The following is an 18,467-nucleotide window of genomic DNA, read 5'->3' on the forward strand; positions in this document are numbered from 1 at the left end:
CATCTTGACTTGGTTGATCTCCCTCACACACCTTGCTCTTCAGACATTTAGGCCAAGGCACAAAATATTTAAGCCAAAATTGTATGCCTTCTCTTGATTCCATACTCTCCTCCTAAAACTGATGGCCCTCCTGTCCTCTGGATTCTACCACAGAGAGATGGGTTTCTGTACTCACTTCACAAGAGAACTGAATGTTCTGCTTCTTTGGCCTAGTTCAGCTTCATTCACAGAAAAAAAGGAGTCTTCCCAGGGAGATTCATAATTATATCATGCTCATTTGTAAACATTTGTTGCTCTGCTAGCCAGGGTGGAGTTAAAATTAGTTCCATGTAGCCAAGAAAAAAGTACTTGTAAATGGAAAAGGAAAATATTTTTCCTCCTTTTCTATTTCAGGCTGAGGATTGGCAGAAGTGATTGATACAGAAAGGAATGAGATGATTTAGTGGTAGAAAACAAGTAATTTGGACCCTACAAATCTCCAGCAATTTTCAATCTAGACCTGACTACCTGCCTGATTAGATGACCCCTAGATAGGCAGATCAAAATGTGAACCAAGGGAACTTCATATATTTGTAGGCATATGGTGACCAGTCTCTAAATATTTTTAATAAACCCATGACCCACAGAGTCATTGTTTTAGAGGTATTTCCTTACCTAAACAGAGAAACAGAATAACTACGAACAATTTCTAACTTCCTGCCAGCTTCCCCATTGAGTTCCCTTGTAGGAAGTTGGCAGGGGGCACTAGAAACGATAATCCCATGACCGCAGTTGACTTTACTCAACCAACCACAATTTCAAACCCAGGGGAATCATGGGTCCCAGATTTTGAATTCATTCTGTAAGTCAGCCTATGTGAGGTACATCGATTCAAAAAAATTCGGTCCTGTGATGCACGGTTTTGCCCAAGTGAAGGTTAGAAACAAACAGACATGAGTTTTAGCAGAATACAGAATCCCTGCATGGATTAATTTGAACTGGTTGTGAGTGTGTGTAGATGGATGTTCTGTCCTCTCTAAAATTGCATTTCTATTCAGTATCCATTACAATTCTGACTTTGCTTTCTTACAGGTTGAACATACTGTTGGCTGGGATGGATCCTTTCTACTTCCATGCTTTGAATGTAGTCCTGCATTGCCTTGTGACACTTGTGCTGATGTATACCTGTGACAAAACTGTTTTCAAGGATAGTGGCCTGGCTTTTGTCACAGCTCTATTTTTTGCTGCCCATCCCATTCACACTGAGGCTGTAAGTATGCAAGATCACTTCAAGCTACAAATACAATCCAGCTTCGTGAAAATTTAGATCTCTCCAGTCACTGACAATTTTTCCTGTAAAGATAATTGTAATATTGGATTCATTAAAGACAACTTAATATCTTCTCAATATTTGTGATAGATCTTTGAGAGCACTTAAGACTTTAGATCCATTCTAATGTAGAGCAAGTTTTCTTAGAAATAAATCCTATGTATTTAAGTGAGACTTTTTTCATACCAGTTTGCCTCCGCGCTTTGAGAATAATTTTAATTAACTACCTCTATCAACACTGTTAATAAAAAAGGCTAAATGTTTCATGGAAGAATAATAAAAAGTTTTTTTAAAAAAAATCACACAATGTTTTTAAAAATATACTTTAAATGAAGACGTGCAAAATTAAGTAACATGGGAATAAACTGTTTTGGAAATTCTGAAACTTTCCACACGATGCTGGATCTGAACCTTGCTGTTCTCAGGAGACAGTTTTGTGGGTTCTGGGAATAAATTATCTGAACCAGAAACGGCTCATGGTGTACTAGATATAACATTTAAGATAAAACAGGCCTATTTGGAACTAGATCTCATCCAGGTCATCTTGAATCACATTTGGTTTGGACAATTTACATCTGGAAAATCCTAAACACCCCAAAATGGCCTCACTTATCGTTTAGTTAGGTTTTGTTTTGGGGAAAATAATCTGTATTATAGGTACCATACAAAATGTTGGAAATGTTCCTCACTCTGATTGATTTATAAATTTTAATTTTAAAAAATAATTCAGCACTACGAGCTTATATCAAAATATAAGCATACTGAGCAGTTACCTAATGATTTTTAAGCTTACCTGAAATCAAATCTCTATTAACTCAGCCCTATTTTGCTAGAGGATTCAGAACAAGCCATACAGTATATACAACAATCCTGTAGAATAGGTTAATATTATGATTGTCATATTGGACAAGAAGGAATGAAACTGAAGGAACATGAAAGTCAGCTGGGTGACCTTGGACCAGTCACTACCCTCAGTCCAACCTGCCTCACAGGGTTGTTGTTATGAGGAAAATAGGAGGAGGAAGGAGTGTTGGATTATACTTGCCACCTTGAGTTATTTATAATAATGATAAAAGGCGAGATTTAAAAAAAATATTAAAAAAGAGAAACATTTGCCTAAGGCCATGTAATGAATTCATTTTGGGGATGATATTTAAGTCACAAAGTGATTTAAGACATAGGGTTTTATTTAGTACATTAAACCCTTACTAAGATTTTGTTATTTTTATCCAAGGATGACAAGAAAGCGGGGAAGTCAAATTCCAAAACAACCGAATACATTTCTGGGAATTCTGCCATGTTTTTAGGAGAGAGTTTCATTTTGGGACTTAATCCAAAATCGTCTGTCAGGCCCTTCTGACGTGACCAGAAGCTGTGAATTCATACATCTATTTCAATGATGGTTGAGCCGAAGAATTTGTTGGAAGAATGCCTCCTTATTAATCCAGAATTTTTCAATTTGTAGCTAGACAGCAGGCATCCTTGATTCAAGCAAATATTTGAGCCGTGTCCACAAATTTGGTATCATTTCTAGCAAACCGTAAATACACTTGACAATTTCTTTTGTCAAGACAAACTGAATATTGATTCCTCAACTTGCTTACAAAAAAAATTAAAGGAATATTTCCTTAAAAAACAAATAGGAGAGTTGCAAGATTTCTCCTCTTTTCCAGTGAGGCAATAGGTAAGACGCATTGTTTCTATTAGGAATACCAACCTAAATGTGTCTTCTAGGTCAGGGATCTCCAACCTTAGCAACTTTAAGACTTATGGACTTCAATTCCAAGAATTCTGGGAATTGAAGTCCACAAGTCTAAAGTTGTCAAGGTTGGGGACTCCTGTTTTAGGCTGACATAATTTTGGGATGAGAAGGCTAAGGTAAAGGTAAAGGTTCCCCTTGCACATATGTGTTAGTTGTTCCCGACTCTAGGGGATGGTGCTCATCTCTGTTTCAAAGCCGAAGAGCCAGCGCTGCCCGAAGACGTCTCCGTGGTCATGTAGCCGGCATGACTAAACATGGAACGCTGTGACCTTCCCACCAAAGGTGGTCCCTATTTTCCTACTTGCATTTTTTACATGCTTTTGAACTGCTAGGTTGGCAGAAGCTGGGACAAGTAATGGGAGCTCACCCCGTTATACAGCACTGGGGATTCGAACTGCTGAACTACCGTCCTTTCGATTGACAAGCTCAGTGTCTTAGCCACTGAGCCACCGTGTTTTTGAGAAAGCTGTGGAGTTCTCAGTGTTGTTGGTCCTCAATTCCCACTATTCCCAGCTACAGTTAGTTGAATAAAATTTGAAGAGCCATCCACTATCCCTCTCTTCTATTCCATTCTTTTCCCACACCCTTTTCACTTTTTCTCCCTTCCAGTAAAGGTAGTCCTTGACTTACAACCACAACTGAACCAGAATTTCCGTTCCTAAGCAAGGCAGTTGTTAAGTAAATTGAACCCGATTTTGTGACCTATTTTGCCATAGTTGTCCAGCTAAAAACACTGCAGTTTTTAAGTGAATCACACAATTGACTGAATCTGGCTTCTCCCATTGACTTTGCTTATCAGAAGCAGGTTGGGAAGGTAGCAACTGGCAGTCATTTCACTTGGGATGCTGCAAATATTGAAATTTTGATCGTATGTGGGATGCTGTGACAGTCATTAAGTGTGAGGACCAGTCATAAATCGCTTTTTTCAATGCCATTGTAACTTTGACCAGTTGCTAAACAAATGGTTGTAAGTGGAGGACTACCTGAAATTAGAATTCCTTGCTCTTGAGCAAATCTAGTGCTCGTTGGTTGTTTTGAATGTTTCCTTTCCCATTTTTAACCCCCTTCCTGTAGTCTATTGCTAATTTTTATTTCTAAGTAGCATAATCTACCATTGTTTCCTGATAATGCTGTTTTGACTTGAGGACCATAACAACAACAACAACAACAACAACAATAATTTGCATGGCTTAAGATGGGAACCATCAAGAAAGAAACAGAAGGTTTAATACTTGCTGCTCAAGAACAAACACTACAAACTAATGCCATGAAAGCAAAGATACAAAAATCCACTGACATTCCAAACTGTCGACTTTGCAACGACAAAGTCTAAACTGTTTCATGTTTAATATGTGAATGCAGCAAAATTGCACAAACTGATTACAAAGCTAGACCCCACCGAGTTGCTAAATTAATCCACTGGTCATTATGTAAAAAATACGACTTATCTGTATCTGAAAAGTCATGGGAACATAAAGAGGAAAAAGTTGTCGAAAATGAGACGGTGAAGATCTTGTGGGACTTTCAAATACAGATGGATCGTCATTTGGAACACAGCACGCCAGATATAAAAGTTGAAAACCGGAGCATACAATTTATTGATATCGCTGTACCAGGAGACGCCAGAGATGAAGAAAAAAAACTGGAAAAAAATCATGAAATATTGCGACTTGGCCATCGAAACTATGCGATTATGGATGAAATATGTAATTGTGATGCCCATTGTCATCGGGGCACTTGGTACCATGTCCAAGAATTTTGCAAAATACTTCAAGAAGTTGCAGCTTCTTGCTGTAGCGCCAGCGGAGCTGCAAAAGACTGTGCTACTCAGAACAACATACATTTTAAGAAGATACTTGGTTGATACCTAGGATGCTGGCAGCCACCTGTATCAACCGTCAGAGCCAGTCAATAATATTTGTGATACATTTTTAAATGTTCAGTTGGCTGAGTTTCATGTTTAATGAATAAAAGAGATGATAATAATAATAATGGTTATTATGATGATGACAATGATGATGATGATGACAACAACAGAGTTGAAAGGGATCTTGGAGGTCTTCTAGTCCAACCCTCTGCTCAGGCAGGAATTTAATTTAATTTAATTTAATTTAATTTAATTTAATTTAATTTAATTTAATTTAATTTAATTTAATTTAATTTAATTTAATTTAATTTAATTATTTAATTTAATTTAATTTAATTTAATTTAATTTAATTTAATTTAATTTAATTTAATTTAATTTAATTTAATTTATCACATTTCTATGCCGTCCAACTCCCAAGGGACTCTTGGGAAACTTTATTCCATTCCAGATAAATAGTTGTCGAATGTCTTCTTATGATTCTATGCTGCCCGAACAGAACCTAAAATGCATTTTTGGAGAACAGAAACTTCTTGTTTCTGGCTTCTGGTACTTTCTAATTCTCTTCTGCCCCGACTTGTAAAAAAAAAAAAAAGTTTGCCTTTTAACCGCTTGAAGATCATTAGAAGATATTCCTGTAAATTAGAAGGGATGTCTGCACAGCTGTTAATGAAACACTGCAAACGGCTAATTGATATTTCTGTTTACTTGTGCTTGCTTTGGGTTGGGTTGGTGGCAGATGTGGGATAATTGTAATGGTGGAACGGTTTGAGAATGAGGAATCCGTAGAATGCTTAAAATTATGTACTATTGGGAGGGTGAAATCAAACTTTTCATAAAAAAGAAGGCTTGAGTTCTCTAAGTACTTCCCGGGATTAATCAAGCAGTTTTTATATTCTCCCACTATTTAAGTAGGATTAAGTGGGTGCTTGTATGTGTATATAATTAGATTTGGGGAAAGACTGCAGAAGTGTTCATTGGAGAATACTGCACACTTGGATTTTTTAAAAATGAAAATGAACAGAGTTCAGAGAGAAGACTAATGAACTTTAGCACACGCCAAGTTTCAAAAGAAGTCTTTGACGTTCAAGATATTTAGGAGAATTTATAATAAAGTGAATAAATGGTTAAGAAATTTGCCACTTTGGGGAAATCTGACAAAACTCTCAAGTCAGTGCATCTCTTGTAGTCATGGGCATTTATGTATGATCCGGGAACTGCTTTAGCTTTCACAGGGAAGTATCTGGAGAAGCAATGAAAAAAAATCAAAATAGCAATCACACCTGTATATTAGGATCACTCCCTTTTCCATACGTTGAGTGTAAGAAGAAGAGGAGAGGCTTCAGACACAGAGTTGGCATTTCTGACTGCCTCTATAGGGAAGTGTATCATAGAGAAGAATTACTGGGTTCACTTATGAGGTCCATTGAGACAATGTCTGCATTTATTTACATGTTACATTAGAACAGGGGTCTCCAAACTTGGCAACTTTAAGACTTGAGGACTTCAACTTCAGCAAAACTGGCTGAGGAACTCTGGGAGTTGAAGTCCACAAGTCTTAAAGTTGCCAAGTTTACATTAGAAGAACATTAATAAATATTAAAGACTTTCCATCATGCTTTACAGTTAATCCTTGATTTACCACAGTTCGCTTAACAACTGTGGCAAAAAAGATTATAAAATGGGGCAAAATTCACTTGACAATTGTTCCGTTTAGCAGCATAAAATTTTGGGTCCAATTGTGGTCATATGTCTAGGATTATCTGTACTGAAAACCACAAGGGATAGATAAAGATGATTGAGATAAACATTTATGAAAGCCTTCTCTAGAAAGCTACCTGAACAACCTCACCTGTTCTTTTGGATGCCATTCGGAAGAATAGTTTCAGCGTAAAACATTCTGCAGATTTTTTAATCACTATGACCATACAATAACTTCACTAAATATCTTAGGCAGTATTTATCCTACGGGTGGTCCTTGATTTATGGCCACAATAGGGACAGAAAATTTGTTGTTAAGTGATATGATCATTAAGTGAGGCGGTAGATGACAGCATCCAATTTTACAACCTTTTTTGATGGGGACATTAAGCAACTCGCTCTTGGTCATTAGGCGAGACGTCACCTGACACTGGCTTGCAGTCTTCCCTGCTGGTTTCCCCATTGACTTTGCTTGTGGAAAGCCGGCTGGGAAGATTGCAAATGGCAATCATGTGACTGCAGGACACTGTCGTAAGTGCAAGCCAAATCCCTGGATTGTGATCACATGACTGTGGTGCCGCTGCAACATTCATAAGTTTGAGGACTGGTTGTAAGTCACAATTTTCATTGCTGTTGTTACTTGGAATGGTTGCTAAATGAAACGGTCATAAGTTGAAGACTATATAGTCGTGGTGGCGCAGTGGTTAGAGTGCAGTACTGCAGGCTACTGCTGCTGCCTGCCGGCTGCCTGCAATTCGGCAGTTCGAATCTCACCAGGCTCAAGGTTGACTCAGCCTTCCATCCTTCTGAGGTGCGTAAAATGAGGACCCAGATTGTTGGGGGAAATATGCTGACTCTGTAAACAGTTTAGAGAGGGCTGTAAAGCACTGTGAAGCGGTCTATAAGTCTAAGTGCTATATATACACATTATTTGCAGGAGCTTTAACATTTAGTCTTGCTGTTTGATTGCAACTGCTGACTTATTTTGCCTTTTTCTTTTTTAGGTAACGGGTATAGTCGGCAGAGCAGATGTTTTGGCCTGTCTATTATTTCTTTTGGCTTTTCTCTCCTATAATAGGTATCTGTCTTTTATCTTAGAATGCTTGCCATTTTTAAATAAGACATGTGAACCTTTTGGATCTATTTTATATTGAGAACACCAACTCCTTCCTTCATAGCCTCCCTTTCCCCCCCTTCTTTCGTAGAATGACTGGGGAAATAAGGAAAACTGAATTACATTACACCGAAACTTTGATTTAACAGACCCCGGTTTGAAAAACTTTGGATACAATGGACCAAATTTGCATTTGGAGGTCAGCCTCATAATCATGGATGGGTCCGTTGTTTCCGAAGTCTTATCTTAGCAAATGCTTCTATGTGTGTGCTAGCATTTTTTTTTTCATCTCTGCATTTACCAGCCTTCCTGCTTTAGGGGAGAAAAGGGAACCCTGCATTGCTACAAACCGTATCCATCTTGAATGTGGGAGAAAGGAGCAGGAACATCTGTGGGGGGGGGGTCAAGAAATTCAACATGGGGGCTGCTAGGGCCATTTTTGAAAGCTTCACCCCTTCTTTAAATTTGTTGTGCGTGCAATGCATGTAAAAAGGGGGTGGGCTTAAACTACCCCCATCATCTGAACCTTTTGGTTCCCAACTCTCCACAGCTACCCTTGGAAGGTAGAGGAGATCAGAAAGTCAAGTGGCTTCTCTTTACCATATTCTCCACTTTTTATATATTACTTTTTGATCGCTTCCTGCTCCTTATCCATCATCATAAAATCCTCTAGCTCTGTTGTCTATTCTGTTCCCTGCTGTTCCCCCATCTCTCTCTTGCAGCTCTCCACTTCTTAACTAACTTGGCACAGGCAGTTCATAGTGGCTTATTTGTTCATTCTCCATTGTGTGAGAGTAAATATGAGGATTTTCCCTCTGTTCATCCCAGAAAAAAATCCCTGGTTTTTCTGCCTTTGGATTTAACAGACTCTTAATGTCCCTCCAAAATAATGAGTGCCCTCATTGAAGAAATGTGGTACAGCCAAATTTGCATCATAATTGCCCATGGTATAATTCTTGACCATCCCAAAAACTTTAAAGTCTACCCCTAGTCATCCAGAGTTGTCGTCCTCTTCTCTACAGCCTGATAGTCTTTGAATAAAAATTATAGAAAGGAAAAAAAAGGAGAAAAATCCAATTTTAATGTGAATGGATTGTAGGATAATAACATGGCAATAGAGAGGAAACATAATTCCTCCTTGCCTATTTATACCGTGTTCCGTATCTAACCCAGCCACTGATTTATTTATTCAATTTGTAAAGCCACCTTTTTGCTAGACGACTCTGGGCAGTTATATAAATTCTTACAGACAAGGAGTTAGTTTCTGGGTTCAAAATTTTCATTTCTATTTCTTTAGTTTAAATTAAGCCTGTCTTAGGGGTTATAGGGTTTAGGAGCCGGGGTGGTGCAGAGATTAGAATGCAGTATTGTATCAAACTCTGCCAGCAGCCTAGAGTTCGATCCTGATGGGAAAAAAGTCAACTCAGCTTTCCATCCTTCCGAGATGGGTAAAATGAGGATCCAGATCGTTGGGGGAAATATGCTGATTCTGTAAACCACTTAGAGAGTGTTGTAAAGCACTGTGAAGCGGTATATAAGTGCTATTGTTAGTGCTGTAGTAAAGTTTTCATTTCACAGTTGGCTTTTTCTTCTGCCTTGCAGGAGTGTGGATCAGCTTTATGTTGGGGAACATTTCCCTCCCACTGCCTCCCCGTCCTTTTTGCTGCTTAGTTTATTTCTTGGGACTTGTGCAATGCTGGTAAAGGAAACAGGGATCACCGTATTTGGCGTCTGCCTAGTGTACGACGGCTTCCTGCTTTCACAAAACGGATCCAGATTGTGAGTAGAGTGTGTAACTTACTATTCTGGTGTTTTTTTTTTCTTGCAGAGACAGATGAGCCTATTCTCCAAACTGTCCAGTAGCATGCATGCCCATTTACATGTATATTATGTGTTTTACTTATTTACAGGATGTACAGGATTTACACATCATATGATGATTCTAGGCAGCTCACAACAATCCATAAAAATAGGACTATCCTTCTCTCAGGCACCAGACTAAAGAACCTTCCAACTCAGTTTTATTTATTTGTTAGATTTATATCACTTTTTTCTCCCAAGAGCTTAAGGCAATTCACATGGGTTCCCCATTCCTTTTATCTCCGCAACAACCCTTTGAAATACGTTGGGCTGAGAGAGTGTGAGGGCCCCAAGGCCACACAGTGACTTGTCGTGGCTACAGGAGGACCTGAACCTAGTTCAGCATTCAGAAATGAGGCCAGAGTGTGGAGTGACCCTGTCTCTAAGGGGCATTGCAGCATATTGATTTGTGTCCTCAGTTGTTGAGTTGTTTTGTCTTCGCTCCCAGATTTGCCTTGGGAATTGGGCAGCTGTACAAGTTGAATGGGGCATGGCAGCTCAGTGGTTAAAGACTCTGGGCTTGTCAGCGGAAGAGTTGACAGCATGGGTTCGAGACCTGAAGTCCATGCAACGGGATGAGCTCCTGTTCCTTGTCCCAGCTCTTGCCCAACTAGCAGTTCGAAAGTATGCAAATGCGAGCAGATTATTTGGTACCACTTGGGTGGGAAGGTGACAGTGTTCCATGCGCCTCTGGTGAAAAGTTATGCTGGCGATATGACCCTGGAAATTGTCTTTGGACAATGCTAGCTCCCTTGGCGAGGAAATGGAGATTAGCAATTAGAGCTGGATATGACTGGACAGCGAAACCATTATCTTTTAATTTTACTTGTTGTTGCCAACTTTGCTGTGTTGTTTTTCTATTTTTCTCAGCATGCACAAATAATAATAGGTAACAATAGAATGGAGAGCTCAGTATTCACTTTAAGACAGAAACCTTTACAAGTTGGATGACCAAACAAACAAGCAAAACACTTTAACTACTATAACATACTGGTTCTCTTAGGCATCTTGATAATGTTGGACATAAAAGAAACCTCATTTTTTTGTGCGACAGTGAATAGATACTTGCTGAACAAAAGCTTAACACTTTTCCATACATACAATATACATACAATACAACACAGTGTGGCAAATATAGTTTGGCTTCTAAAAGATTCTGAAGGTATAAAGACATCACAAATTAGCAAAAGCACAAGAAGAGGGAAGCTAGAATAGCTTTTTTCCTTGTTTTCTTTCTCTTTTACTTGTTGCCAACCTTGCTGTGTTGTTTTTCTATTTTTCTCAGCATGCACAAATAATAATAGGTAACAATAGGGTAGAGAGCTCAGTATTCAGTTTAAGTCGGAAACCTTCATTGTACAATAGTTCACTATTTATTAATGTTATATTCAGCTTTGAACATAAAAATGTATTCAATTTTACATTTATTGATATTGACTTTCCAAATTATAGTTAACATTGATATACATTTTCTTTTTTCTATCTTCACAAATCTTGAACATTAGAGTATTAATAATCTCTACTCAATCTATATATATAAAAGCCAAATGCCACTCACTCATCACGAAATCTCCAGAACCATAAAGCCTACAAACTTGAAACTTGGCACGTATGTTCCTCTTGGCTTCTAGATGCTCACTAAGAAAGGATTTTTCGCAATGACCATCAGATCATTAGTATTTGTTATACAGTATTATAACACGCTCTGATGCTACCCCTTCGCTAAACTGGGCGTGGGCATGGCCAGCGTGTGACTCATCCAGCCTTAAGACATTTTACTCCCCCTCCCCACCTGAAAAGAACTCTGTTCCAACTGCAAGTTGCCTTATATTAACATGCTCTGATGCTAAGGAGTTAAACATTCTACACTGATTTTCAGTCTTTTAAGTGTCAATGTATCAGGCCCGATCGTAACTACTCATTAGTTTCATAGTGAAGCACGGGTATCCAGCTACTAGTATTGTATAAATATCACTATATCAAAATAATATAATGTATTCATAAGTCTTATAATTACACAATTTTTGAAAAAATCTTATATCTAATCCCTATCTTTAAGGTATAAGATAATCTTATTACCATCTACCTAAAATAATAAATTTCAGTAAATATATTAAATTTTATCTGTTTTTTCCCCCCTAGAAAAGGTCTTGATATTGAACATTAAGTTCAGTATTTTTGGACTTGAGCTATAGCTTTGAGAGACCCATAGCAACCTAAATCAAAGGCTATCATTTTTAGAACAAGTGTTATACATTTAATTATGGTTGACCTCTAGAGAATTACGGATAGCTCACAAAATCATAAACTTGTAGAAATTACTCATTTTCATTTTCACATTTATCCCTTTGGGGAGCAATTCATATGAAGACTGAAAAGTGAAGATCTCATTTTTTGAGGGTGGGTGGGAAATCAGTGAAAGGAAATAGAAGTTAAAGATTTGTTTTTTAATGCCTTTGACTCAATGTTGACTCCTGATGACTACCTGGACAAGACCCTGCAGTTTTGTCGGCAAGATTGTTTGGAAGTCATTTGCCCTTTCCACCTTCCTAGATGACTGGCCCCGATCACCCCAACTGGCATTGTGTCCAAGCAGGGGTGAAATCCAGCAGGTTCTGACAGGTTCTGGAGAACCGGTAGCGGAAATTTTGAGCAGTTCGGAGAACCGGCAAATGCCACCTCTGGCTGGCCCCAGAGTGGGGTGGGAATGGAGATTTTGCAATATCCTTCCCCCAGGAGTGGGGAGGGAATGGGGATTTTGCAGTAACCTTCCCCTGGAGTGGGGTGGGAATGGAGATTTTGCAGTATCTTTCCCCTGCCATGCCCACCAAGCCACGCCCACCAAGCCACACCATACCACACCATGGCCACCAAGCCATGCCCACAGAACTGGTAGTAAAAAAAAATGAATTTCACCACTGTGTCCAAGGCAGGATTAGAACTTGCCATCTCTGGGTATCTAACCTGATGCCACAAGCACTGCACAAGACTGTCTCTCAGGAAGTTAAAGTAGGGATGGGAATAAGATTGGAGAACCTTTACAGTCATCCTGAGCAATTAGAAAACTGGTGTGATAAAAATAAAATAATCTATAATTAGTACAATGAGGGAGAATATAATGCTAATGATATTTGCATTGTGTAGGTAAAGATAAATGTGTCTAGTGATTTCGTGACCGTGAAGTCGTCATAGCAACAATATGGATGTGGTATTACACCGTGTTCTTTCAAGTTGGGTCTAGCTGCAGGATTATAGAGTGATGTTCCATTCAGATTATATCTAGACCTGACTCTGCTTAGCTTCCAACCCCTGATAAGATTAGTCTCATGCCATCACCTGCTAATAATTTAGCAAAGCCCTACATAATAATAATTAGATACTAATTATTATGTTTGATTGCTTCAGGAACATATGGTGCCCAATATCTGGACAATAGAACTTCTAGAAATAGGCTTGCATGGCCCTGACAAGGTGTATCTTTGTACTTATAATAAATTGTTATCAAGTACAAGAGTTGTAATTTATGCGGTTTAATACATGTCTGAAGAAGTCCTTTTTATTTTTGGGTAGACTGATTTGAAGAGACAGGTTTTCTCACCATTTTTAAACAAACAACATTGCTACTATAATCCTAACAGTTTAGACTAATAATGCAGTACTGTCGGAAACTGCAGCTGTCATCAGGGAGGATCAATGAAATAAGAACAAAAGAAGAGGAGCAACAAAATATGAACAAAATAAAACATTTTGATCAGGACTTAACGTCCACAGCCCATGTTCTCTGTCACACAATAGCCAGTGGAGAATGATTGTTCCTTTCAGCTGTTGCTTCCTAAGACCCAGCATTTAGAATAGGTTACTCTATGATTCTGAAGAGAGTAAACAGCCATCAATTTTAGTTTTAATTGCTATTAGGAACAATTAGTAGCTGTTAGAATTGGCTGCCATCACTACAACTAATAATGCAGTAGCATACACAAAGTATATGGTGCGGTGGCCTAGAGGTAGAGCTCTCTTGCCTCACATTCAGGAGGCTGTGAGTTCAATCCTAGGTAGAGGCAGATATTTCTCTCTCTGGCCACGATAAGAATATATCTGATGAATATAACTCTGCATTGGCGACAGGAAGGGCATCTGGCCAGTAAACACTCAGCTCCATTCAGTTGCCCAGACTCCACCCTGCAAGGGATTATTGGGTCATTAAATAAAGATGATGATACACGAAATATAGTTGCAATCAAGTTCTTGTAAACATTCCCTTGGAGGTGCAGATTCCAACTGGACTTGATTATCAACCAAAATCAGATAGGGCTTAAGAGGTGATAACCAGCACTGTGAATTGTGCTTGGAAGCCTATCAACAGTCAATGCAGCCCCCATAGAGTTTTGAACCAGCTGAAGAGCACTATCATGTGTAATGAATTATAATTACCTAGACAAGAGGTGACAAAATAATGAATGACCATCAGCAACATCTCTCACTTAAGGAAAGTGCATATGTGCATATGTCAGAACTGTGAAAAGACTAATCTGACCACAATTTCCATTTGCTATTCCAGCAGGAGCCATGAATCTAGATCACGGGTGTCAAACTCACGGCGTCATGTTGCTGTCACGTGATGTATCGTGACGTGATGTCCCCCTTCGTGGAACTGGGGTGGGCATGGCCTGCACGCCACGCATCCAGCCCGTGGGCCGCCAGTTTGACATCCTTGATCTAGATGGTGATTTTGTTCTCTGCAGAGGAGCCCAATTCCAGTTAGAGTCAAAGTGGGATTCCCTCTAAGAGTTAGAAGGATTTGAGTCCACAACCATTCTGCCTCGATGAGATTAAGTCTAAATCTGTTTAACTCCATCCAGACTCTAAAACCATCCAGGCTCTGGGATGGGGCTTTGATTGTATTTCCTGATCAGCTTGCGATTTAGCTAGGAATAATCAGCATATTGATGATTCTTTACTCCATAGTGATGGATGACTTCTCTAGCAGCTTGTGGTAGATATTAAACAGTAAGGGATACAGGATCAAGTCCTGAGACACCTGGCATCAAAATGCTTGAGAGCTCAGCGTCTTCTCCTAAATTGAATCATCCCCAAGGGAGGAGGAGAAACCACTGCAGGTACAATGCTCCCAATTCCCAATCCCCACCTAGATGGTTCAGGAAGATACTATGCACAGTGGTACTGAAGTAGTCTCAACCCCATGCGAATCCAACTGAAAAGGATGCAAAATAATTCATTTCATCCAGAGCCCTCTGTAACTGCTATTTCGCTACCTTCAGATCAGTTCTCTTTTCAGTTCCTTTCCTAAGGTTCCAAGCATAGATTCTGGTTTTTGTTTTTGTTTTTTAAATCTGTTACCAAGTGGGTTGACATTTTTATCAAGTTGCCTATTGTGATGGCAAAATCCCTTTCCTGATGAATTTCATTAATGTATCAGTGAAGTATGCTTTTTTGAGGTCAACCTTCATCTTTTTATGTTTGCATATCCTGAACCACCTATGCCTTTTTTGAATGCAGTTACCAGTTTTGGAGAGATCCTTCTGCAACTGTTCATAATTCCTTTAAAAAAAAAGTTACTACGTTGAATCACAAACTCCAGAATGCCGATATACAAATCAAAGGCACCAGCTCCAATGCCAGTCCTCGGGAGTCTCGTTTTGGGCATCTTGGTGTGAGATCTGTTCTTTTCTTCACATTCTCTGTCTCCTTGGTAGCTGAGTTTTGTCAGTAGCTTTTGATAAAGAGATTTTGTCAAAGGCTCTTTGAAAATTCAGGTTGTACAATATCTGTTGAGTCACTTTTACCTGCATGACTGTTGACACCCTCAAAAAGGATTAGAAATGTAGTAAGACATGGCTTAACTTTTGCAGAAGTTCCCTTGATTCTTTTTTTTTTTTTAGCAAATTTCATTTTTCTGTGTTTGCTTGGTTTTTGTTTAATAATAATTTCAACCAAATACTTAAATGTTAGTGTTTGGGAAAATAAATGGAAGGGGAAAATGTGTAACCAAAAAAGATTTTTTAAATAACATGTTCCTTCTATTTTATTAGGCATTGTTCATCTTCTACTTTGATTTTTATTATTTTTGTGTCATTTCTATTTAAACAATCTGTCAAAGCACATGCAATTAAACAACTAATAAGTAAATAACATTGAGAGAGTACATCTTTTAATAGTCTAATTTGCGTCTTAATATTCAGTCCTGGGCAGCCACTTAGGTTGAGAATTAGTCTTTGGATCAATTTGTGTTACCTCTCTCATGGGTAATATGCTAAATAAATATTGTTGCTAAGCTTTTTCTCCTTAAGAACAAGAGGCAGAATTCTATCTTACTAATGCAAGCTTCTAATTCCTTTGTTTATTAGAAAAAATGGAGGGCTACATGCGAAGATGGCTCGGCAGTCAGCAGTTTCTCTACAAACCCCTTTACATTTTCCATCATCCAGCCGGGAAAATGGGAAGCATCGAGTGGCTCACAAGGGGACATGGAACTCCTGCCACCCTGCCTCACCTGAAGAACAACAGGGCAATGGCCATTCTGTCTTGAGAAAAGCTCCATGGGCTGTACTTAGGTACCAGAGTCACACAATTGTTTAGAATACAAATGTAAGCAGAATGGTAAAGAGTTGTATAGGGGTCGGAGAAAGAGAGCATGAGTCAGAGTATTTATACTTCAGGAACGGGGAGTGAAAAGACAGTAGCATACTGTAGGGCAGCGGTCCCCCAATCTTTCTGGCTTGGTGGACTGGCAGGATGGAGAGGGGATGGTTCCGTGCAAAGGGCAGGCAAATGGAGTTTTGCGTGCCAGCGCGATGCTTATTGCGCGTGCAAATGGAACTGTGAGCACAAGCACCCGCTCTCCTCCAGTTGCGCGGCCCGGTTCTGAACAGGTGGCAGCCCGGGGATGGGGGACCCCGGCGTAGAGGATGTCAGCATGGATCATATTTTTATGAGGTGGTGTAGAGAATAAAGAAGATAACCATGACAAAGACGTCCCAAGGTAAAGCATGTCTGAAATCCATAACAGATAGATAACGTTGGTAAGCAGTTGAGACAGATATCTATGAAGGAGCCCTGATGACGCAGTGGTTAGAATGCAGTATTGCAGGCAAACTCTGCCCAAGGAGTTTGATCCTGATGGGGCTCAAGGTTGACTCAGCCTTTCATCCTTCAGAGGTTGGTAAAATGACGACCCAGATTGGTAGGACCAATATGCAAATAATGCTTCTATCTTGTAAACTGCCCAGAGAGTGCTACAAAGCACTACAGGGCGGTATGTAAGCCTAAAATTTATTGCTATTGCTTTCTATATAACAGATTAATAGAGTTGGAAGGGACCCTATAGGTCATCTAGTCCAACCCCCTGGTCAAGCAGGAGACCCTACACCATTTCTGACAGATGGCAGTCCAATCTTTTCTTGAAAGTTTCAAGTGATGAAGCTCCCACAACTTCCGAAGGCAAGCTGTTCCATCGGTTGATTGTACTCACTGTCAGAAAGTTCCTCCTCGTTTCTAGGTTGAATCTCTCCTTGGTCAGTTTCCATCCATTATTCCTTGTCTGGCCTTCAGGTGCTTTGGAGAACAGCTTGACCCCCTCCTCTCTGTGGCAGCCCCTCAAATATTGGAACATTGCTATCATGTCTCCCCTGATCCTTCTCTTCATTAGACTAACCATGCCCAGTTCATGTAACCGTTCTTCATATGTTTTATTATTTATTTATTTATTTATTTATTTATTTTTTTATTTATTTATTTATTTATTTATTTATTTATTGAATTTCTATACCGCCCTTCTCCTGAAGGACTCAGGGCGGTGAACAGAATAAGATTTCATATACATATAATAATTTTTTTTTAAACAGTAAATAATAAATGGAGTCAACTTAGTGTATCTGCTAAGACCTTGGTATAGAATTTAGATGTTTTAGGGTTAGTCCCCTAATCATCCTGGTTGCTCTCCTCTGCACTTTTTCTAGAGTCTCAACAACTTTTGTTATAGTGTGGTAGTGTGCTATATAGTGTGCTACCTCCCTAATTCACTGAAGTGTAAGAAGGGAAAGAGGCACAGACTGGTTGTCTGGTGGTTGTCAACCCCACTAGATAGACCAGATCAAGAAAACATTTCTACAGGAAGGCTAAACCTACTGTCAGCCCTTCAGGGTAGTGCAGACCAGAGAATCTAAGCCCAGAATATTAAGATTAGTATTGAACCATCACAGTAACAGAACCTTGCAAGTCTGAAAGTCCTTCAGACATCAGTGAGATGCCCGCCCTTTAATAGCTTCCAGAGAAGTAGGGATATCAATGCTGTGATGCTTTCTCTACTCCCATTCTTGCTTTGGATTCATGTTTCTCTTATAAAACTTTTGTGTAGGCTGCAGCATTTCTTCTTTTTCTCTTAGTTACCCTCACAGTCTGTTACAACAACTACAATTATTCAGATTGGCTATAATAATGGAGTCTTGCAAGTCTTCATCTCTTTCTCTCCATTTAATAAATATAATATCTTGCTTTTGCCTTTCTTTGTTAGGCAAGATTATATTTGTATAAATGCAGAACACTTTCTGTTAATATATTTTAATGGCATCTCTCCAGAGTATGAAATGTCTCATAGCTCGCTTTAAGAAATTTTCCTCCCATTAAACAGTGAGTGTAATAAGTATTCCTATTTCTGGAACTAGGTTGGGTTTTGGTCAAGTGCAATTAAAACCAGACCCACTTTTTTAAATTGTATTTGATGACTTGCTTTTTAGAAGGCCTTTAAAGGTTTAAACTGGGTGATTCTTTAGTTGGGGTGATACACATAAACAAGTTGTCTTAAACATGATGATAGGCCATACGGGTGTTTTTTGTGCA

At 39.0% G+C, this 18,467-nt stretch overlaps 1 protein-coding gene across 1 annotated transcript in view; it reads left to right on the forward strand.

Annotated features, from left to right (window-relative positions):
* Positions 1-1,078: 1,078 nt before the first annotated feature.
* TMTC1 (transmembrane O-mannosyltransferase targeting cadherins 1) overlaps positions 1,079-18,467 on the forward strand; it is a 141,772-nt gene continuing 124,383 nt past the window's right edge. Inside the window, exons 1-4 of the mRNA XM_070947297.1 lie at positions 1,079-1,249; positions 7,642-7,715; positions 9,354-9,530; positions 15,977-16,183. Coding sequence (XP_070803398.1) covers positions 1,094-1,249; positions 7,642-7,715; positions 9,354-9,530; positions 15,977-16,183 — 614 coding nt within the window. The 5' untranslated portion in view covers positions 1,079-1,093. The remainder of the gene's footprint in view (positions 1,250-7,641; positions 7,716-9,353; positions 9,531-15,976; positions 16,184-18,467) is intronic.

The sequence above is a fragment of the Pituophis catenifer genome, unplaced genomic scaffold (assembly GCF_029215685.1).
Source record: "Pituophis catenifer annectens isolate HBS135680 unplaced genomic scaffold, rPitCat1.0.hap2 SCAF_7, whole genome shotgun sequence".
Classification (NCBI taxonomy): Eukaryota; Metazoa; Chordata; class Lepidosauria; order Squamata; family Colubridae; genus Pituophis; species Pituophis catenifer.